Below are 24,566 nucleotides of genomic sequence, written 5' to 3'. Positions count from 1 at the left end.
GAACAGGTATCCCACCGGCCCCGCTGTAGTATAACAATATTCTGAGCCATATTGCTCTTGTTCATCAACACATCATTACGATAACTGCGCTTTTGTAGATACAAGTGTCATACTGTCTCATTTGAATGATATATGAGGAAGGGTTTGTCTTGTTATGTATTAGCAGAGAAAAACAAGAGTTGCACTTGAAATGGAACTTCCTTGTTCAGCTCATGGAGCAATCCCAGCATTTGAAATGGCCTATTGTGACAGGCTGAATTTCTAGACTGGCAGACAGCATTATTCTCATTCCTGGCCTCATTGTCAGCTCTCATTGAAATCTGCTGTCACGAAGTGGAGCCTGATGCTAAGCAGGGCTGCTGGTCTCCCTGCATGCGTCTGTCTCTGTCAACATTTATACTGACTGGCCAAAGTTGTGATGTGAGAAATCAGACATGGAGGAAAAGAGTAATAGACAGAAAGAAACAAAAAGAACGAAGAGAGAGTAGTTTTGGTCTCACAGTGAACTTCTCACCTACCATAGAGTAAAAAAGGGAAAATTCCCTAGAGCTCATCACTCATCCTGATCTGTTGGATCTAGACAGGTCTGTTTCCTGTTCCTAATATTCTCCATGACAGACTGTTCATTTACACTGCTGACCTTTCTGATCCTGCTCCATCACTTTCAGGGTCCAGGGATGAGTATACCTTAAACAACCAGCAAGGAAATTGTTTTTATTTCTTGACACAATGACAACATTATATTGAGTAATGTTCAAGTGTACTTGATGTTATACTGGCGGGCACATAAAACATTTTTTTAACTTTATTTTTTTAATCAATTCTTGACATTGAGCTGAGTCAGCAAGTAAAAGAAAAAAACTTCTGAAGCATTCATAATCTCCAGCAGTGGTGAAAGAAGTACTCAGATCATTTACTTCAGTAAAAGTAGCAATACCACAGCTATACTGTTACAAGTACCAGACCTGCATTGAAAAGGTTACTTAAATATAAATGTACTAGCATCAAAAAACTAAAGTAAAAGCACTCATACTGGTACATTTCACATTAATGTAAATCATTTTATTTGATTATCGTTATTGATGCATTATTCTGCATCCTTATACATTACATCACAAGATGGAGCTAATTTGAACTACTTTATATGCTTATAATTTGAAGTACTGCTTTGTAGCTTGTGAATTTTCTACCTGGCATCAATAAAATCTTATGATTATAGTGTATTTTGTTTAATCTGATGCTAAACTGTAACTAGTAACTAAGGTTATCAAATAAATATAGTGGAATAAAAGAGTACAGCATTTGCTGCTAGAATGAAGTCAAACTGAAGTTTGGAGCAGCAGACAATGAAAACACTCATGTAAAATACAGCTACCTCAAAATTATACTTATATAAAGTACTTAACTACATACTTTAGTAAATTTCTACCTGTATATCATCACAATAGTACATCTTTGGAGAAAGGTGTCCATCTTCACTTGTAAATGTGTTGTCATATACTCTATTGTGTGTACCAGTTTTAGAGTTTGTGTCCACTGAGATATGTTTGCTGAAGGTACTTTCATCCACTTTATTGTTGTCATTAAAAGAATATGAGATGTGTCTTTTGCCTTAGCTGTTTATTTCTTTAGTAACTCCCTGAAGTATAAAATATGTACTGGATCTACTGGGATATAAGTGTTTGATTTTTCTGACCTCCTCTTTTATGTTCTGCCAGAAGCCCTGAAGCACTGGATAATCCCAGAAGATAAGGGAATGATCCTCTGTCATCGCACACTTTCTCACCATTGCACTATTGTGATGGCTTCATGGAACTTTGACTTCATTTTCAACTTCAAATTCAGCAGATTCTTAATGTAAACATTTCAATATACATCTCAACATCTAAACTCAGTAATTATAATGTAGCAGTCTGTTGGAACTTAAATTCTGACAGTCTCCCAGCCATCGCAGTGTTTTCTTATTTTTAGCTTACCGCAACATGATGCGGTACTTCAACAACACAACAACCCTTTGTCAAATTCCTCTGATGTATAAACACAAAAAAGCTTCCGAGGACGGACGGACATAGAGGTGCAATCCTAGCACAAACGGGTCACCCAAATGTAAACAAATCCACAAAGATTAACAGCATGTGGAACTTTTATAACTTGATAAACTGTGTGACAACCAGAAACCCCAAAACAACAAAATGGACACAACAGAAACACGGCTCTTATTTTCGTCAAACTATTAGTGCTTCTCTGACAAACTCTTCCTCATATTCCATCCAGTGGCCACCTGGACTTGGGCTGTTAAACCCATGGGTATGTAATGTGCCTTTTGTGTTTTTTCTTTTATCATCTCTTCTGCCATCAATTTTTAAAGAGAGTCACCACGTGTCAGCTGTTAAATAAATTACCGAGCACCTGCTTCAGTGTAAAGTATCAACCTCACATCAAATCCTTCTGTCCAAGATGCACATTTCTTAGTGTAAAGCTAACACTTCGGTATCCGCTGCAGTGGTACTTCGCAGCTGACTTTAGTGACTACCTGGCCTGAGGGAATATCTCATGAAGCACATGATTCCCTGCAACTCCACTGAAACCAAAAGACAAATGATCCCTTCTGTGTTTCACCCCATCCAGAAAGGCATTTTGTCTATGTAATACAGAGCCACGTACCGCTGGAAGTTTAAATGGGAAATGGGCACTGCTTTATTATGCCGCAGTGCCTTGAAATGAATGTGGATAATAGATATATTCACAGCGGTATTAATATCCTCAGAGTTCATCTTTTTTTCTTCTCTCATTCTCCATTTTCTCTCTCACAGGCTCCAAAGTACTTTGCCCTTGGCTATGCCTTATACTAAATAGATTTATGAGAACACTGGTGTCATATTTCCTCTTTTCCCTTTTCCTGGATTGTCAAGACAGATTGTCAGTGCACCATTGATTGAGTGGAATCACCACACAGACTTAGTTCCCATTGTCAGGCCCAGCATATTCATCTCTGGAGGGGTTTAACAAGGAAAATTGTCCAGTGACACGTCTCTCAGAGCTTTGCCACTGTTATGAAGATGAGGTCAGATGTATGAAAACACTGGATTCTATGACTACATCTCAAATGATTATAGTCTCAATATCCAATCCATTTCTGAATGAATGCAGTTACAGTGCGGTACTAAGTTGGAAGTTTACACCAATCTGAATTTAATGCAGTCCTGCAATAAATCTTCCCTTCATGAAGGTTATATTGTTCAGCTTTTGTTGATACTGATTTAGAAAGGCATTCAACTGTGTGGTTATTTTAGATACTGTCATGCACTGTATATGTTCAGTTCTGGTTACACTCTTATTCAGTGGTACGTCGTCCTAGAAGAACGAGTCAGGAAGATACAAAGTGAACACTTCAGGAAGGTAAATGAGGAGAGGGAAGTTGATGGGAAATGCACTGGAAATTGCACTGGTATTATCTGATCAGTTGCATTCATTTATACATAGCTTCATCATCATGGCTTTCATACTATTTTTTGGTAGCATTCAGCAACTTGCTGACATGAGGTATCATAGACTCACATGAGCTGTGTGTACAATGGCTTATTTTTTAAAAAGAATCTGGAAATAAATTTGCAGTGAGATGTTTCATCTATTTCTAAAAAAGCACTATGTTAAAATAAAATGAGCATGGGAAGGTAGTGGGATGGAGGCTAAAATGAAAATGTCTAAACCTTTGATCTTCATGAAGGTTGAGCTTGGAAAAAATAAGCAAAACCTTTCCCTTATTTAAACAGCAAAATAAGATAAAAGAGAATAAATCAATATGGCCCATACCGTACACTACATTTGTCAAATAAAGTAACGAGTTAGCAATATGCAGCAAAATTAGCTGAGTGCCATGAAATATCATTAGGCAATGTTTAACCTGACCCTATTTAAGGATAAAGTAAAGTCCTCATTCTCTACCGCTTAGTCCCTGAACGGGGTCACGGGTGGGGCCGGAGCTAATCCCGGCCAGCAATCGGGCGAAGGCGGGGTACACCCTGGACAGGTCGCCAATCTATCGCAGGGCTAACACATAGACGAACAACCACACATACACGCACGCACTCCTATGGGCAATTTAGAGACACCAATCAACCTAAGCTGCATGTCTTTGGTCAGTGGGAGGAAGCCGGAGAGAACATGCAAACTCCACACAGAAAGGTCCCAGGTGGGGCCCGACCCCGGACCCTTCTCGCTGTGAGGCAACGGCGCTAACCACTGTGCCACCGTGCTGCCCTAAAGTAATACAGTACATCATTAAATAATACAATGAATCAGGGTTGTATAAGACACTGATATAAAAAAAGTATATCAACGTATAACCACGGCTGTGAAAATTCCACTCATGCTTCCTGTACCACTAAAATGATCACTCAGCACAAATGTGTGTCACTCTGTGCAAACACAGTGCAAGTTGGTGATAGTGAGCTGATGGGTCATTTGGGGGGGATGGATGGAGATGAGGGAGGCTGAGCCCCTTTGAGCTATCCAGTCCTGCTTTAAATCCTCCACACATCAAAGTTATTTAGCAGTAGTGATCCAAGATGATAAGGTGGCAAGAGAGGCTACCAGTTTACTGTTCACAGTCACATACAGTGCTGTTGTATACAAAATATAACAAAAATAAAGGCAAAATTGGGCTCAAGCTTCATTATTTGCCATATTACGGTACAACTAGCTAACTACATAAATTAAATGTATCACTACATTATGTTTTATTGCTATTTGACTGATCTTTTATTTTTTATGAAACTATGTAATGTTTTTAAAAAAGAAAAAATAATTTGGGAAACAGTCAAATGTTTTCATTTGTTACCTTAACAACAGTAAAAAATTGGCTGCATTGGTGTTGTTATGTCCGTGACCCGGGCTGCCCCATGTACCTCGGCAGCAGGTGTTATCCTGTTGGTAACTACTTTTCATGTTCATGTCAAGGCCTCAAGTTTATGGACCGTTGTTTGATCTGCGCTCCTTTCGCAACATTGTGAACTGTTATTGTGCATTGTTCTGTTGTATCAGTTTTTGTGCCCTTCTCACGTTTAAAGGGGTTTTTGGTTTTTGGACTGCTTTTTGTGAATTGCTCCTCCTCTCAGAGCTCCAAGGCAATCCTGGGACAGCGCCATCATCCTACGTCGCACCACTCAGCTACCAGCGCTGCCTCATCAGGGGACCCACACACCGAACCCGAGATCTCTGGCACCAGTCTCCCCCTCCCTGGACTACTCCCTGGGCCTGCGGTGCACTCAGCTGTTCAGCGAGCAACGCCTCTCATTCACCCCAGGAGACAGTAGTCCAGTCAACTCAGTGTGCCCAGCTACCCCAAGATCAGCGGACGAGACCGGCTCTGTTTTGTTTGTTTTCGTGGAGCATTAAATACATTTTCTTGTCTATCCTGGGTTCAAATCTGCATATTTACTGGGTCCTAAACAACTCACACACAGCTCGTCATAACAGGTGTAAATACTCAACGTGACACAGTACAAAGATTGGGTTAAAAACTGTACTGTCACAACAAACAATTCAATAAGCGACATGTGATATCACTCTCCACAAGCTCCATCCCTTTACAGAGATTTTGAGACCTCAAAGAGTGTAGTGTCTCTGTAGTAGGTCTTCGCTCTGGGCAGAAAGTGCTACTGTAGGTACCTGTTAAAAACACAGTCAATACATTGACCTTGTCTGTTCTTCAGGCTTTAATGATTTTACTGGCATTCTTTAATCGGAGCTTCTGGAAGAAAAAACAAGAGCAACATTGTCTTCACTTTTACTGAACCTAAAGACAAGACAGACCAACCATTTATGTGCTTGTTTTTCTTCCTAGAGAATAAAACATGATGAATAGAGAACAGTTAATTCTGAAATTACAAATTCGCCTGATTAAATCATATGATTTACCCAGCATGCATATACTGTACATATTAAGTTGGTAGGTGATAAGAGTGCTCCATGGTACAAACACTCAAATTTATGTATACTCTAAATGAGAAAGTGCTCGGTAACATCTTCCTTCACAAGGCTGCACAGTTGTCTTAGTAATAGGCATGTATTAGGAGTTTTAAAATTGCTTGTGGATGTGCATCTAAATATACATAAAGGCAATTAAATCGTGATGTTTGTATTGAAAAAAACTGCAATAGACGAGTCACCAGACAAAAGAAAGCACTTTGTCAATGGCAACAATAGAGGAAATGCACCAAAAATAATCACTTGCTCTAACACATAAATAAATAAACCAGAAATTGCAATTTCAAAAGAAACTGTGGAGGAACTGCTGCCTGCTGAAAACATGCATGAGCCAGACTCCATTGCTGGCTGCTGTAAGAGCTCAAGCTTAGTCGACCTCCTGCTTAAGGTGGAAATATCTGTTCATTGAACTGCATTAGTGTATTACTTTGTATGAAGGAGCATGTTAAAAAATGTAAATATTAAGAAATGTCAGAAAGATCTCAAGGATGCAATATATTAACAGGCAATGAAAGGAAGCTGTTGTGTACAGTGTTACATGATTAATTGTACAGCGAAGGTGGTAAAGTATTTTTGGCTCACAGAGAACCTTGTACGTGTTTTTGACTAGTGTCAGATTTTTTTTAAACAAGACAAGTTGTCTACAACTATTGAAAAAAAATTACTGCATGGCTGTCCAGTGAAAAGTGTGGCTGAGGCTAAGTTAGAGATAAATGTTTTAGTCAAGTTGGACAACTTCTCACACTCTAGCCGACAGGGGTGTGTACAGGCAACAAACTGGCAATAAGATTCATATCATGAATATACTGCAATATACTGCAATGATGTAAACAAGGTGATATATAGCGATTTTAAAAAATGTAATTTTAGAAAAACTATGTTTTGAAGAAAATTAAAAAACTGAAGCAGATAACTGCTCGACTGCACACAAATTACCTTAATGTCTAAGTAAAGTTCACATCTGCTAATAAGTATTAAATATCATTATATGATTTTACGACTGTACTGTTTTTAACAATGCTTTCTAGCTCAGTGTGGTATAAAATAGAAGAATGTGGGTGGTAACAGGGTCGTGTTACCAAAACTGGATTAGACCTTTACAACATTTCAGTCTGCAATTATGCATAGTAAAATAAGATTGATCAGACATTAACTTAATTGGTACCTAAAATTAATTCATGACAGTGTTCATAAATGCTGCTATCATTATGCTATGTGCAGTAGCAAATTTAGGAAAAACTGGCAAACTTATTAACCAGTGTAACTGCACTTTACACATTTACACATTTTTAACAGGCCCTAAATTTCATTTGGATTTTAAAAAACAGTCTGAGCTGCTAAAAGTAATGTTCATCAAAACATAGTTCTTTTGCTAATATTTCATACAGAGTTATTTTCTGCTCATATTTCACTGAAGCCATGTGTCCACACTGTATTGATTAAAAAAAAGCATGCCCTTTCCCCTTGACTACGTCCTGTCTGGAACACCCACAGATCACCGCCCCTGCCTCACATGAATTTTAATTAAAACTGACCTTGTTATGCAGTAGGTAGTCTTCAGTAATGGCTGAATCCAAAGAGAGAGGAAGACTGTCCTAAGGGAACATCTTTATGTGCTGGATGCACAATCTGTTCCCAGGCAAGTTTATAGCCATGCTGATTTCTGATCTGATAGGTAATTTAGGCTTTTTTAAAAGGAAAAAAAGAGTTATCTTTAATAATTAAGCATCATTTTACTGGAACGTTTTATAGCTGAATCAGTAAAATAAAATGGTAATGACCGAACTGCTTTTGATTCCAACGACTTTCTTCTGGCTGTATTGTTGAGATGTAAAATGCATTGTGGTCAAAGCAGTAAACAAGCTATTAGTTGGGCTGATTTAGTCAAGCATGTACTATTGTTATATAACTGCAGATAAACTTGGCAGTGACCCATTTCATATTAGCAAATATTTTGGAAGGTAGTAATAAATAACTACATTAAAATAAGTACTTTTTGTAATGATACAGGGCCTTTGTCACTGAACCATATCTATGGGCATGATAACACCTGATAACAACAATTGAAAAGTATGACAACATCAGAAATGTCTGAACTAGACAAAAAAACTGAATTATCAGCGATGCAATTATCAATAACTACAGATCACATCTCATCAAAATATTTATATAATAGCTGTAAAAGTCACACACATCTTAAAGGTACATTGTGTAAGATTGTGACATCTAGTGGCAAGGTCGCAGATTTCAACATTCAGCAAATCTCTCATAAACCGTATTAAACAGTTCTTACAGCGATTACCATAAAGGTAGGACAAATTGCACGCTCTGAAAATAAGTACAGCGACTCACTTGACCACAGTGGGTTTCTCAGCACTGGCCATGTTGTAGCTAAAGCTATCAAATAAAAATTTGCATTTAGGATTAATTTTACTGTCCAGTTTCTTCACGTCTTTGCTTCTTAGACGCTGTCTTCATTTTTCTGGTGTTCAAGTATAACCATGATCATCCATTTGTTCAAGTTATAGTTATTAAACTCACGACAATGCATCCTCTTGTTTCTAACATCACTTCTTCTTCGTCTTTCAAGAATCTCAATATCCAAGCTCCTACTTCAGTGTGAAAATGTAATATTCATGCTCTAGAGCCAATATGTGGTTTGTCCATTCTGGGCTACTGTAAAAACATGGCAGCTCAACATGGCGGCCTCTATGATAAGGGACCTACTCCTACGTAGATATAAAGGCTCATTCTAAACTAAAGAAAACACAATGATTCTTATTTTCTGCTGATTACACATTACTGAAAAGATAATTATGCCTACTATAGACGGTTTCTGCTAATAAATCCTTCCAGATACATACTGCACTTTTTAAATTTCTATAAGAAATAGAGATAAGCCATTTTAAATTGTGAGAAAAGCGCTGAAAACAAAAAACTGTCAATAACCTAGCGATGGCAAGGTGGCAATCCAATTTCCCACTGGAGAGTTGAAAGTCTGAATCAGCCAATCAAGGCAGGGAAATCATGATTTCTTATGGAAAATATCCGGGCCTGATTGCACTTATCAGTGAGGTATATTAATTGTCCAACTTCCAACCATTGTAGATGGTTGTTTGATTACATTTGAATCCCCCACATCACTGTCTGTCTTTAAGTTAACCCCTCCTCTGACAATCAACAATCAGAAATTACATGCTTGGGCGACAGGATTTACACAAGTTTGTTCATATGACATTTACCAACCCAGAAAGCAAAACAATACACTTTTTTACTGTTAACTATTCTGTATTGTAGTGTATTTTAAATATGAACCCCACCAAGGTTGCCGCCATGGTCACAACTAATGGCTTCCAAATAAACACCAAAGACTTTTCAAACTGTTGCTGGTTTGATTAATAAATAACAAAAGGTCTTCTTTTTAAACAAACCTGGTTTGATTGGGAACTCATTCTAACCATTCCAGTCAACAGGCAACTAAGCACTGTGCTGGAAAAAAATGCTCCACCAGAAACCAAAGTGAGAACAAAAAAAAAAATGTTGAATGTAAAACAACATGTACTAGCAGGGGAGGTTATCATGCATAAGTGGTTTCTGACTTCATCTTGAGAGTGTACAGTGCATTACAAGCTTTATTTACCGTTACATGAAAGGAGGCCAAAAGCTTGCAAAGGATCTGGAGAATCTGGTAAATAATTCAGCAATGCTCCAGTGTTCTACAGGGAGTAAAGGTTTTCCAAACACATGCAAAGGCCAATAAATGGCCTCCAATGACTATGTTCCTTTGTGATCTTCCTTAAAATAAATCTATTAAAATCGACTTTGTAGAGGCATATCAACATAGGTTTCAGCTTTTCTTATGTCCCTAGTTTAAACATGCTGCAGTCACTGTAAATATATGGAGTGGGGCAAAAAGAGTTACCGTACTTAATGGTACAAAAAAAGTAGCAGATTTGAAATGGTGCAGAAATTATTGAAACAAGATCACTTGCTTACCTAAAAATGGTAATCCTCCCTCTAGCTCAGCACATGTGTAGGTATGTTAGTAATTTTAATGTCTCATAAACCCTTCTTATTTCACTGTAACAGTTTTGATTAAAAATCCAGTTTAATTGTATGTGATGATCAGTGAAACAAGAAAAGCGTGGTGTGAACTGTTTTTTCTCTCCCATCCCTGCTCCTTAAATAGTTCCTGAGGGTTTTTTTGCAAGATGCCTTTATTTACTGGCCTCAGTCGATTAACTGGCTTCTCTTTGAATAATTAATTTCATAAAATGACAAAGTTGATATAGCTCAAAATATGAGCATATATACATCTAAATATATAAACAGCAAGACAACTATTCAGTCCATGTAAACAATGGCTGGCAGCCTCAGTCAAGTGCATAATTAGTTGAATTAGATTAAATAACCAATTACGAGACTAACAAAGTAAATAAGCCTGCCGGGATTCCACCAAATGCTTGAGAATAGAATTAAAGTGGAATTAGTGCAGTGACAAGCTGAATGACAGCATGGACAGATAAACTATTATATTACTGTCACAAAAAGAGAGCTAGATGCCATCAAGGGATGAAATAGACTAAATAAAGAGTGAGAATGATTTGAAAAGAAATAAAAATAAATGAATGAAATGCAGGTTCAAATTTACAATCATTTATAGGTATAATTTGGCAGTAAAGAACTTTGGCATAAAGACATACCTTTACTGGCACTCTCAACATGCTCCAGTTCATCTGGAAACCTCAGGATCTCTGGGTAATTCTCTTCACACTTCTCCGCCAGGAAATGAAGTAGTGTTGTATTCTGACAGATGGATTTAGTGTCTCGGATCTAAAAAGAAGAAAAGAAAATCACTGATACAGTACCTCAAAAGGCTAATTCATTTTCAAAAACAGCTACTATGGTTGTGATGTAAACACATTATGTCTCCAGAATAGCAGATATTCCTTTTAAATGTTATGTGAGTACTGGCGTTCTCTCTGCACAGTTTGGCCTGCAAGACTTTACTGACTTTTCCTCCGTCATCCGTTAAACAGCCAAGAAATACAGTGTCACCAAATATCCTGAAAGATGATGAGGCCATGTGACAGGCTTTAAAAATGTTAGAGACCAGCGTGTCCCAGTAGCCTAATGATTAAATGCCATACCAGATAACCACAATGTCCAAAGTTAGACTCACAGCCAGGGAACCTTAGTTGTAAGTCATATGAGGAGTATGAATCTGCTCCAGGTTTCCAGTTTTAAAATAAATTTTAAAAATGCTAATTATAATACTGTTACCATCACTTTTTCCACCATCATTTGGTATGTTTGATTGGTGTGTTCAATAAGGACATGAAAGATCATGACTGAGTTTTATCAGCTCATAAATAGTGTTTGTTGTTATCTGTGACTCGGTGAAGATCAGATCACATTTCATGACCAATTTATGCAGAAAACCATGAAATTGCAAACAGTGTCATTACTTTTTCTCGCGACTGTATAAATGAATATGAATAAACTAAAACCACTCCCATGACACTAAAACAACACTGAGGCAGGAAAGTTTGGAACAAACTACTGTACTGTGTTTGCCAAGAGTGTTTGTGTGTGCATGCATGTTCATACACAGAAGCTGTGGTCTCCACATCAGTGCATAGGAAACTTGCTCTATATTCATTCCCAGCCGTGATTGCATGCTGTTTGAATGGCTTGCTGAGAAAGCTAATTAGCACAACCCACCTCTTTGTACTCATAGTGATAATATCCACGCTGTAAACAGCCCGCAGTTGGACATGCCCACACATGTGCACATGCAAACATGTGTGCACATCCTCACTCACATACGCATGCATGCACGCGCACACAATTACAGGCTGTCAGAGTCATACTCTGACTCATCAACACAACAACGCTCACACACATATACACATACTTTCATTAGCCAAGGATCAAGCATTTGCTCATGTTCGGTAATCACAACTGTATTCCATAGATTTTAAATTTGAATTTGTTTATTCTTATACCCCAAACTGTGTTTACCACACATAAATACATACACCTCAGGTATGTTGATTTCATATGCTATCTAATATTAGTAAGGCATAATACATAGAGGTTGGGTAAATTCTGTCCACTCCATGACTAAATTATTAACATATTTCATCAGAGCAGTGTCTTTAACCTGAGCTAATCTAGTGCCCATGCAGGGGAGAAGAATGGGCACACTGTGGGGTTTTATTGGGTGCAGAGGGCGTAAATGGAGGAACCATGTGGTTTCAGGTAATATGAGAGTCATTAAAATTATCTGATGAAACTGGAAGCATATTAGCATTGTGAGGTGAATATCATTGACATAATAAGACTGGACCAAGTCCACAGAGCATGCATATCCACAAATTCATAAGCAGACCATTTTAATGGCTCAACCCACACTTGTCTCTTTAATGCATTATGTGCAACTCTAATGACATAATTTGTACTGTATAATTGATTAAAAATGCTAAAGATATATAAAACATTATCATTTTAAGAAAGTTTTGGGATTTCATCTCTTTTTTTATTTTAAAAGTTTTTTTTTTTTTTTTTTTTTTTAATCGAGCTGTAAGCACACATCTGGATAGGTAAAGCATTTTGTAAACCTGCACATTGTATTCCTGGAAACATTGCCTGATCTGTCCTCATCACAGGAGGGACTATTTTACTATAAGCTGAACTGAACAGTGCCTTCGAGCAGAAAATATAACTTTAGGGAGGGAAACAAATTTACTGTATTTTAAGTAGAGTATGCTGAAATAAAAAGAGATACTGGTAGTGGTAGCACATTCTGCAAAAGGGCCTCCATCAGGGCAGAGGGAATCCACATTACAGCCCTAGGTGATGATGTTATTTTCACACAGTTTTGCTTAAGCACTTTAGTCAATCCAGCTTTAAGGTTTCATAAGAACTGTGCCAGGGGCTGTGAGGTATTTGTGTACAGGTTGCACTGGGCTGGTTAATACAGGGTAATTTTTAATCCTTGCCCATACCTTGTCATGGCCATTTCAAAGTGCGCACTAACAGCTAAAATTGAAAAGGCTCTTACTGTCAGTTTTTCGAAATGCTCTCCTCGAAGAGCTTAGGGTACTGTAAGTTTTACCTCAAATCTTTTCTTTAAAACTACCTACAGTAAATAAAAAGCACTTTTTATAGCTGCCATTTTGTACTCAGGCTACTTAAAATGTGCCTCATCCCATTACGTTTTAATGGTGCCACTGGATACAGTGTGTATAAAGCTACTCCTTCAAAACAAATATCTTCATCTGAAGCAAAAGGAAAAACAGTGATTCATTACTGTGGTGCTGAAAGCTAATTATGAACAGTGATATCATTCCATCTTTCATAACATAAATTGCCTTGAGGTGATATTATTCTAAATCCCTCACTAGTTAGTACAAAACATTCCAACACACTGAGCATTTAGAGTGACATGTGTTATTACAAGCCACAAGCTTCCACATGAATCTCTATGTAGAAAATAAATAAATAACAATAATTAAATAATAACATAAGAACTCTGACGATGGGACTATAGAACTCTCACACTAACAGAAGGATTGTCGGCCAGTGATAGCTCAATTTCACTTCTGCATATGGAGCTGCAGCGCAGGACAAACACTATACACTTTCACATATAATTACATGTTATACTGTGTAAGATGAAGCAATGTAGTATATAAATAAGAAAGGGCACAAGGCCATTTAATACTGAGGGAGAATGAATTCTCTGAATAAAAGAAAGTGTGTGTCATGCCCAATAAAAACATGTGCTGTGGACACAAATTGCACAGTAACACTGGTAACTGTAACAGTAATTTCAGCTGTTGAACATTTTATATTTTGAAAGTAGGACACGAGGTCACACTGGTGTCGAGCAGATGACTCCCTTTTGCCAAGTCAAGTGCCTAATAGATACCCTGTTCTACTTAAAATGAACACACATCTTTGCCATGTGGTCTTTAATTATTAAGCAGAGCCTGTGAAAGTGTTTTTCCCTCAGCATGAAAAGAATGAGGCCCAAGAGAAACAATATTTCTTTGTTTTGAGTCATACAGCAGATGGTCTTATCCATATATATTACATTATTAAAACCGTCTCCTAATTATCATGCTTATTTCGATGCTTTTAAGGGCTTCCTTACAGTGCAGATGAGCTTTGCAAAGCCATAGTAAAAGGCTTTGTGTAATGCCATGCCACTTGAAACATGAGAACTAACATTTATCTGTAAAGTCATGAGTGACCAACATGTATTTTGCTCACATATTTTTCATACTAAACTATAAGAATTTCACAGTTGTCTTTGTAATGCCAGGGCTGTCGTTCAGTTTGCTGAATACATGTGAAAGGGCTGGCACCCAGGAGATCCCTCTGTCCTTGAGGTGGGTACCTCTGTGCCCTTCCCATTGCTGCTCATTCCCATCATCACACTCCTCCTCCCTGATGAAGCCATTAGGTACCCTAGACCTGCCACCCAGGGCACCATTTACTTGATTGACTAAAGTGCGAAAGCACACTTTTTTCTTGTCCGTCAATAATGGCCCAATCAGCCCCCTGAGGTGTTACCAGGCTCTACACTGACACTGCATTCTGATTCAGACAGCTTACAGGAATACCAAAGGCACATTGGATTTAACATACTAAATCTCTTTTCACACATGAATCCTGCAAGACTGTTACCTTTAAACATGCATGTAAGGCATTCACACATGAAAAATCCCATGGTAGAGGTTTTTACATTACATGACTAATGAAATTGACATGATTGTTTTGGGAAAGGGGGGCGGTGTGGGCCGACATGGGGCCTTTCTGTGCGGAGTTAGCATGTTCTCCCTGCGCCTGCGTGGGTTCTCTCCGGGTACTCCAGCTTCCTCTCACAGTCCAAAGACAGGCAGTTTAGGTTGATTGGCGACTTTAAATTGCCTGTAGGAGTGTGAGTGTGCGTGGTTATTGAACCTATTCAGGAATAAGCGGTATAGATAATGGATGGATGCTTTTTTTTGTACTTTTAAAAAATGTTTTTGTTCTCATAGAAGTTCTCACTGCTGCAGAACAGAGTTTGAGGATAATGACACACACAAGGTTGAGTTTGTTACTTACTGTAGCAACCACCAGGCAGCCCTGGAGGGACACTTCAGCACCTTCCTATGAGCTCCCCCAGCACCCATTAAGCTGCCCAGTAAATACTCTCATTAGCTTTCTCATCAATTAGATAAGATACTGAATACGGTTTCCTGTTATACACAGCACCATAGTGCCAAAGCTACTTTAAAGGGACGCACCAACAAAATTAATTTTGCTTTTTTTTTTTCTTAAAGCACTGTTCAAGTGTAAGTGATACAAGTCGAAGCTGACTCATTTCAAAATATATTTTAATTTTTAAATGCATGCTGCAGTGACAGTTTATACTGTAATATGAATCAGATGTCACCACATGTAAATTCAGATCAGCACTTTCAGAACCACTGTTCATTAGTGTCAGTTTATGATTCAGACATTTTCACAACATAGTTTTATCTCTGTCACTGTATGTGGCATTGTGGTGTCTTACCTTGGAGAGGAAGCTGATATTGAAACCAAATGTCTGGGCATTCCTTGAGCCAGCATTCATGTAGTTGCCAACCAGCAACACCAGCTCCAGAAGTTTGCTAAAGCCTTCACTCTTTTTCACCTCCTCACAGGCGAATGTCACATTCATGATGTCTGGCCGGATGTTATTCACCTGCTCCTCAAACGTCAGCTTAAACATAATGCCATTGAGACGTGGTCGGAGGAGCTTCACTGAACTCATCTGAGGACAATAAAAATAAATATATGAATAAACATACAACAGAAATAAAAAAAAATATAGGTAGTTGGCATTGTATACAGTATAAACAAATGACCAAAGCCTCAACAATGACCACTGTGGGTATGTTCATGGTGAAGTTAACATTTTCAGCTTGGACCTCACTGCTACTCCACTGCACTTTATCGGTGCACCTGTATTTGTCAGCTCTCCCAGCAATTTCTACAGTGAGTGCAACCCAACATAGCCACCATGTTTTTCCAATGTAGGAAAAAACAATTATTTACAATGGCCAGAAATATCACCAGTGCATTTGTTTTGTTAATACTTACAGAAACCTGCACATTCTTTTAGAGAGGGACATAACCTCCTGAAAAACTGACACTATTTGAATTTAAGTGAAACAAGTGCAATGCTCCACCACAGTTACAGTGCTTTATATCAGCTGATTATTTGTGTGATCCATCTTTAAGAACATATGTATTAAGTAAAGAGGCCAGCGCACTTGTTTCCACATCTATGATGACAATTTATTGGCACAGGGACACAAACAGCTTTGTAAATGTGACGAATAACATGAATTATGTTCATAACAATTGCAAATATATTAAAACCTTATTTTAAGCTGCGAGTTCCTACAATAACTTTTTATAAGATGAGCAAACAAAAACAGAACAAGAAATCCTATATACAGTAGTTACACTACCTTGCCATTATTGTCATTTTGCATCTCTAATATAATTACTGCTACTAGCTTTAATGAACTGAATCTCAACTATCCTCTTTAGCAAATGGGATTAAGCTGTTTTCTGCTTCCCTCCAGACTTTCATATGGATAAAGGAATCTCCCCATAAACAGATTTGCCATAAATAATATAACAGCCTCAATCAATACTTGAAGGGTGAAAAAATGAAGGAAGTTGAGAAAAAATAGCAATGAAAAAGGGAGAGAATAAAAACAAATAGGGTTTTGGCTGTAAAATATGTGGCAAAGCGGCAACCACAGACAAATTTTCCAGATTGCAGCATAATCTGGTGCTTGAAGGCAATCGTCAGATCCAGCCCATAATGTTTCATTGCTGCTGAAATTTATTCATGCGCATGGGCAAGTTGTCTGTCAAACAACCTCCCCTCCCCACACACTAACATTCCCACCCACCATAATTCCCTGCACACACATGTGCATACACACACACACACACACACACACACACACACACATAAGTACATACACTCCCTCTCCCTCACTTGAACTGATCTGTATACAATAAGGAGAAATCGCAATGAAAGCGAGAACAGTGGTGACAGCTCCAGCAGAGAAAAGCATGAACATGACTTATTTCCCAGGGGAACTAAACAGTTCTACATTGAGGAGCTACTTCATCAGTGGGGAGGCATACGATCACAACATTGGTGAGATCACGAGGGAAACTGCCACCCGATGCTTCATTACATCTCCTAAAAGACGTAGGCAAAAAAAAAGCCTTCAGTGAGTTAAAAAAAAAAAAAAAAAAAGTAACTAGGGAGATGAAGTACATGTGCGACCCTTTAGTCTAATTGAACATTTCTTTTGTAAAACTGTCTAATGTACTTCAAAGATCTTGTAACGTTACACTTATAAATAACATTTCTTTTTACAGTCGCCTAAAGTATTGGGTATTCGTTTGGCAAAAGCAGTTAATTAAAATGTAATTACAGCTCTAACTAAGTAGAAAGGTCAGAATAGCTTGATGATGTCTCCCTTCCTTCGGCTACAAGTGATTTACAGTACAACAGTTCAACCCTGCTTACTCAGTTATCCTTAATATAGGACTCAATCCCAGAAAGGCTAATGTGAAAAGGTAAAATGTTTGCATACTTAGTTACAGCTCTAATTACCCGCTAATCATTACACACTGGCCTCATAAATCCTAGTTCCAAGTTTACAAGATGTTACTCAGTGGTGGAAAGTAACTAAGTGCATTTACCCAAGTACTGTACTTAAGTACAGTTTTGAGCTATATGTACTTTGAGTATTTTCATCTTGTGCTACTTCTCACTTTAACTTCGAAACTGTACTTTTTACTCCACTACATTTATTTTATAACTCTAGTTAGTAGTTACATTTCAGAACCAGAACCAACAAAAGTTACAGCATAATCATAAGAATCTATTGATATCCAGTGGAACATTTGCAAGCTACCCAAAGTACTTCAAATTATAAGTGTTATAAGCTAATTAAAACTAGCTCCCACTTTACCAGCTGCAACATTAAATGTGATGTACACAATAATGCATGAGTAATTACATTAGTGTATATGGGTACTCTTATTTTTAGTACTTTAAGCATGTTTTGATGTCAGTACTTGGTACTTTTATTTAAGTGTCATTTTCAATGCAGGACTTTTACTTTATAACAGATTATGTTTACAATGCGGTATTGCTACTTTTACTTAAGTGAGGGATTTGAACACTTCTTCCACTGCTGCCTGCCACATTATTTATCCCACCAGTGCAAGAGATAGAACTTTGGTGTTTATTGCAAATCGATTAGAGGACTTGGATACCAAGTGGTTGACTACAGCTGCACACTTTTCAAAGAACTTCATTACAAACAGGATTCATAGCCTTAGGATATGATTTTATCATGAGGCAACATTGACAGCTGATGTCAAAATATGGCATTCACCGTGTTCTCTATACTGTATCCTAATCAAAAAAGACTGAACTGTTCGTTGCTGGAGTCAGAAGTACTTTTAAATCATAGCCTCTGTCATTTTGAAGATGGGTTACAGTACCAAATTACTGCAACTTTTAGGGATGATCCCTATAAATAATATATTCCTTAATTTCCTGGTCCTAGCTAAACCACTGTTCAAACCTAGCAGCCTTCCACCTCCAAGTCTGAAAATGCAGTGGGCATGTTTGTGAGTTTCTGTGAGGTACTATATGGACACAGACAAAAAAAAAACAGTAATGAAGAAAAGGTAAATTGGATTTCTCAGCTGTGTATGCTTTGACTATAGAAGACTGGGAATATGACTGTGCATTCTGTGTGTTGTCCTGGGGCGATCCAGTAGGCAACAGGAAATTATACTTACCACAATGCCAAACTGCTCTGACTCCACTAGCTCTTCATATTCACCCTTTAGTTCCGCTAGCGCATTCAGCTCTTTCTGCTCTGGCAGGTTCTTTATCAGGTTCTACAAATGGGAGAGCACACACAAACACAGATGAGCACACACAAAAACACACCCAGAGCTACTGTTAATGCAAATCTCATTTTCTGTCCATGTCAGGATAAAAATCACCTCACAGACAAGGATGACAGGGTATCTTACACTGTAGGAGGAGAAAAGAGACTATGCAAGCAAAGTGGGAGTGAGTGAGTTCCTATTTGACTAGCTAAAAGGTTGTAAAAAAAACTTTTTATAGACTCAATCAACCTTTTCATGTATTTATGTTTATTAGGCCAGATTTCAGTCAGAATTTACTGATGATCTGGTAGGAGTGAGCAGATAAGGTCACATAATCACTGCCACTGTTGGCTCCCTGCTCTGACAGTAGTGGTCCTTAGCCAACGAGCAAACATGTCAGAAACCTTCAGATAACTGACCTTCTACTGCATAATCCACATCACCTCGCAGTCTCGTACAAACACATGCACAAGGTTTGTCGTTAATTTGCTACTTTCCTTTTAAATTTCCATTGGAGAAAAAGGAAAAAAGACGATGCTACTAGCAGTGAGGTTGAAGATTAAGGCGGAGATGAGAAAAATAATGGGAGGAGCTGTGTTTTCTGTAAATGTTAATGGTTTGTGTGAAGATCAGCCAAGTTAATAAAACTGACCACAGTGACTTTTCCCCTTTTTCTCAGAGAAGAAGAGGTACCCTTTTCCAGGTCCTCACAAAGCTTCCTTCCTCATTAGCTGCCCAAATGTATTCAGCGGGAGAAGACTGGCACAGGGTCACGTGGCCAGATGGGAACCCAGACAGGGAAAACAGAAAGCAGACACTGCTGCTGGGCCACAAGCCTGGCTGCCCACTCTATAGACCTCAGCAGTCATTGTGGCACCACGGCCAGAGTCTACTGCTCACTAATGAAGACATCTCTGTCCTTCCCTCAGGGAATTGAGTAATATAAAAAGTAAGCCATAATGCAGGCCTGTCATTCCTGTTTGGGAGTGAGCCATTATAACAAATGATGCTTGCTTTTGCTGAAGCCTCAATTAGGGTCAGCGGCAAGCAACGGTGCCTTGATAATGAAGGCTTTTGATCATATCAGCACCAGTATAAAGGAGTGTTGAAGATTTAAAAAAAAAATAACCCCCTAGCACAGAGCTATGATGGTACAAAATCACTCATGACCTTTCAAATATATGTATATACTGACATACATGCACACACACACACACACAGTTGGAAGAAAAAATAATGGCACTGTTTGCAAGTTCCTGGTTTTCTGCATAAATTGGTCATGAAATGTGATCTGATCTTCACCAAAGTGGAGGTAGGGCAGGTCATCTCCTAACCGGAAGATCAGCAGTTCAATTCACAGCTTGTCCAGTCGAAGTGTCCTTGAGCAAGACACTGAACCTCCAGTTGCTTCCGGTGATGACGCCGCTATGTGAGTGCTTGGGAGTGTGAATGGCCAAATACTGTGAAAATGTTTTGAGTGTGCTGCACTATACAAGTATAAGACCATTTAAAGATAAGAAGTTATGGCAATAACTGGTTGAACCACTCTTAGGCAGTAATAACCTCAAGCAAGTGTTTCCTGTAGCTGTGGACTGGACCTGCACAACGCTCAGGAGGAATTTTGGACCATTCTTACTTATTGACACACAAAGTGAACGGTCGGCCGTAGGCCATTGTTGGGCTGCCGGTGAGTGTCTGTCGGGGCTCGTCCTTCTGGTGTGTCCCACACCGTTGGCACTAGTCGGCCTCTCTGGGCAGCCTTTCAGCTGATTCAAGATGTTGAATCAGCGTCGGCGGTTGGGCCTCGTTGGTGAGAGATAGACCACTCTTATTTGGTTGTTCAACTTAGCGAATAAATGCATGAGAAGAAAGCAGTTTGGGAAAGCCTCTTAAGTCTGTTGACATAATATCCGTGATTTCATGATTGATTAGTGCGGTTCCTCGTTTTTCACCTCCATAACCTCCTTACTTCTTCAATAACCAAAAGGCCAAGGGCAGAGAACGGCAGTGTCATGTGAAGCTTCTTTTCAGATATATTCTCAATTAGGAGCAGCTAAAAACAGCAGCTGTTCTGAATGAGAGGTGTTTTGACATAGCTTACACTTCCGCAGCCTAGCTCTTCTTCAGAGGTTGGCCGTCGCTGGTGCTAGTTCTTTCACGTTGGCTTGGTGTGTCTCTGCCCTAACAGACCTTAGCTGCTTAATAAAAAAGTGCTCCTTGACAGTGTAACACTGGTTCAAAGTAAAATGTAAACTACTCACCCATTACAACAGTTTCTGCTACCACTGTGTCAAACCTGATTATTTAGGTTGTTCTTGTCTGGCATTGCTTCCTGAGCACAGATGAAAAATAAGGTGCTATGTTTTCACCCTTACAGTCCCTTTTGATTTGAATTGAGTCTGTTTTGGCAGGGAAAATGGAGGAAAAGTGTTGCTGGCAGAGCTTTTCCTGGTGAATCAGTCCATTTCTAATATTGTAAGTTTCATTCTTTGATGAAGCTGTGCTGTTAATACTTGTCAGTGACTTAAACATGCAGAAATCCATGGTGACAGTATATAAACATATACACATGCAGAGTTAAGACCATTAATGTTAGGTGACATACAAAAACTTCAAAATTCTAGAGCTGAAAACAAATGGGAATAATTAACACAGGAAGCTGAGAAGGTAAGAGAAAATCAAATACACCTTGTGCTTGTCATTTCATTTGTCTGTCATCTTGTTAATTATAAGAAATCCCACAGAGCACAATTGACACAAAGGCAGCACCATACGTGTGGCAATGTGGGAGACTGGGTGATGATGCTGGGCCAGACTGTGCACCACAGGCCACCAGACACACACAGCCGTCTGGGAGAGATTACTGGAAGTATGCTAGCAACACTACATTTACCACCTTGGGTGAAGTTGAAGGCGCTACATATAGCACATGAGCCAAGATACAGCAATGCACTAACAAAAAAACAGCAAAGACCAACAGCAAAATTTGGTTGCTGAGGTAAAGCCTCAAAAATCCTGCTTATTACAGTATCTCCTTGTCTGCAACCATATACATATATTATATATTTGATTGTAGCAAATGGTAAATTACTGGATTACAGAAGGTGTGCATTGGACTACTGAAATAATCAGGCTATCTCACTGTCACTGGCACAACTACAAAGTGAGAAATTTATTTCTTTGAATTGGCCTTCGATTGTACACGTAGCAAGCAACGCCAACACAGGCTTCACAGGTTCTTTAGTTAACAAAAAAAAAAAAAAAGAGTTAAGTACATTGTGTTAACCAACAGAAAATGTCCTCCAAAAGTGTGTGTCAACAAGAAACACATACTGATGGTAAGATACTTGGCAAGATCAAAGTCAAAATGTGCAACCACTTACATGGAATCCTTTTCAGTATTGTGCTCCTTTCAATAGGTAGCTTTTTTCTTTTTCCATTCAATCTGTATGTTCTTCTCTTTCCTCAGAAATGCTCTCAGGCCCCAAAATTCAAATACATACGGCCTTCGTTATGAGAAGCATTATTCCTCTGCTAACTATCTCAATTCTAAAACTTTTGACAGTTCCAGCAGTTTATATTTTTATTCCTCCTGAAAACTGCCTTTTGTATATCCTAGGTCTGATCAATCCTGTGTTCAGTTTGACAAATGAGGATCAATTAATATTTTTCAAGGACAGTAGTAATCTAATAGCACATGCACTAGCACACACCCAACAGCATGCCTGCCTGTCAAAATGCAATGACCTCTGACTTAAATAATAACCACAGCATAGCTTTTTGGCTGTTATTCTACTCTGAAACAGATTAGGATATCATTGCACACAACACTCAATCAATTTATTATAGATTTACTGCCAGTGGGTCAGCTCAAGGACTCCGATAGTCTCACAACACTGTTACTGATGTTTTCCCCTCACATTCACTTGGAATTGTATATGTTTCGGTGCATAAACAGTATACAAAAGTACATGTAGTAAATACTGGTAAAATAATTCCACTAATGCTACCCAGGCTCTGAAATGTCTGCACTTGAGGGAAGGGAAGGGAAACAGTTGTGAGGGTAAAGGAGACTGTAAAAGTAATGAGATACAGGTTACGGTTCACTAAACATTTGTACAGGATGACAGTGTCTGTAGGGCTTTCACTGCCATACTTTGATCTCTGCCGCTGTCAACCAGCTTCCAGTGAATCACTTTGACAGTTTCACAGCATCCGTGAACCCTTGCCAAGTTAATACAGTTTAAAAGGGGGCATTAGGCATGTACTAGGCATAAACTTAACCATACAGTTTACAGCTGTTCATGCTGGTAATAAACAGCAGGTGCCATGTAGTGCAATGTAAAAACAATGGAAAACTTTGATATTCAGAATACAATGAATGTCAGTGATAATGTGCACTTATTTTCACGAGGAACCAAGGATTTATCCTGGACAACACTGATGAAATTGTGTATAAATAGTATACAGTACTTAGTAAAAAAAAACAAACTCTTAGTCATCTTTTTTTATGTTCTACCCCACCTACTTTACAGTCCTCACCTCCTGAAATATACTCAAGGACTCCGAGAGACAAGCATATTCCCAACAGTAATATAAAAATGATAAAGGAGACCAAGAAACTTTAAGATATAGTCTGAAACAAGTCAATCAATAAAACTTTTCTCAAAGCAATAAAGTCTTTAAGCTGGGTTAAATAAAGGAGAAAAGAAGGAGAGTCGCCTGATGCTGTAAAGATGACTTCAGTAAACTGCATTCCTCTCTGGGGACCTGGGAGGTCTACAACAAAGACAGAAGAGGAGATGTGTCTGCCATGTGCTTGACAGATGTGACTTTCTCCTTTTAATTGATTTTCTCATCAATTTTTGGAGGCAGAGAAACATGTGGTATTCTGCCCATGCTTTGTGATGAAGAGCAACGTGGGATTGGCATCTCCCTGCCGTGACACCTCAGCAGGCTCCCTACCCGGCTCATAGCAAATCAGTGACAACTTCAGGTTGAATCAATAACACAATAATAGACGAGACGAGTTCTCAACATTCTACAAGGCTTACTTTTCAAACCAACACTTGACAGTTCCAAAAAAGATATCATGTGCAATTTCAAAAGTGTTTTCTTTTTTTTAAACTGAGCTTAAGAGTCAAAAGAGAAAAAAGTACCTCTGCACAACAGTTTGTGGGTGTAGACAGCATCTATCTCAAACAAAAGGTTACTAACACAGAACTGGAAACGGAATATGTGCAACAAAGGCTATCAAGCTGTGTTTTTGTTTATGACAGCGGGGCAGCATTGACAGATAGTGCTCAATAAAATGGAGTGCAGTGCCACCCTAAGTTTATATTTTCATGCTGAATATTTTTTTTATTTCACAATAACACTGAAAAATTATGCTTTATTTGAAAACACATGTAAAGCATTTATAAGGACGATTGCCTCCTACAACATTCAGCAATATAAGATGATATTTATACAATTAAACCCAACATTAGAGGACTAACTTTTCAAAACAACAACAAATGGCAAATCTTGTCTCAAATGCGACTATGTTGAACAGTGAACATCTGTCATACAGGCCACTGCAGGATTATAGAATCTAC

The 24,566-nt window shown here is 38.5% G+C and overlaps 1 protein-coding gene across 1 annotated transcript in view; it reads right to left on the bottom strand.

Moving 5' to 3' along the window:
- The window catches only part of diaph2 (diaphanous-related formin 2), a 369,240-nt gene that overhangs the window by 121,549 nt on the left and 223,125 nt on the right, over positions 1-24,566 (bottom strand). The window contains exons 22-24 of the mRNA XM_020591281.1: positions 18,874-18,975; positions 15,557-15,796; positions 10,692-10,821 (exon numbers count right to left, since the gene is read on the bottom strand). Of these exons, the coding sequence (XP_020446937.1) occupies positions 10,692-10,821; positions 15,557-15,796; positions 18,874-18,975 (472 nt within the window). The remainder of the gene's footprint in view (positions 1-10,691; positions 10,822-15,556; positions 15,797-18,873; positions 18,976-24,566) is intronic.

The sequence above is a fragment of the Monopterus albus genome, unplaced genomic scaffold (assembly GCF_001952655.1).
Source record: "Monopterus albus unplaced genomic scaffold, M_albus_1.0 scaffold2.1, whole genome shotgun sequence".
Taxonomy (NCBI): Eukaryota; Metazoa; Chordata; class Actinopteri; order Synbranchiformes; family Synbranchidae; genus Monopterus; species Monopterus albus.
This window is presented reverse-complemented; position numbering and strand designations above follow the sequence as displayed.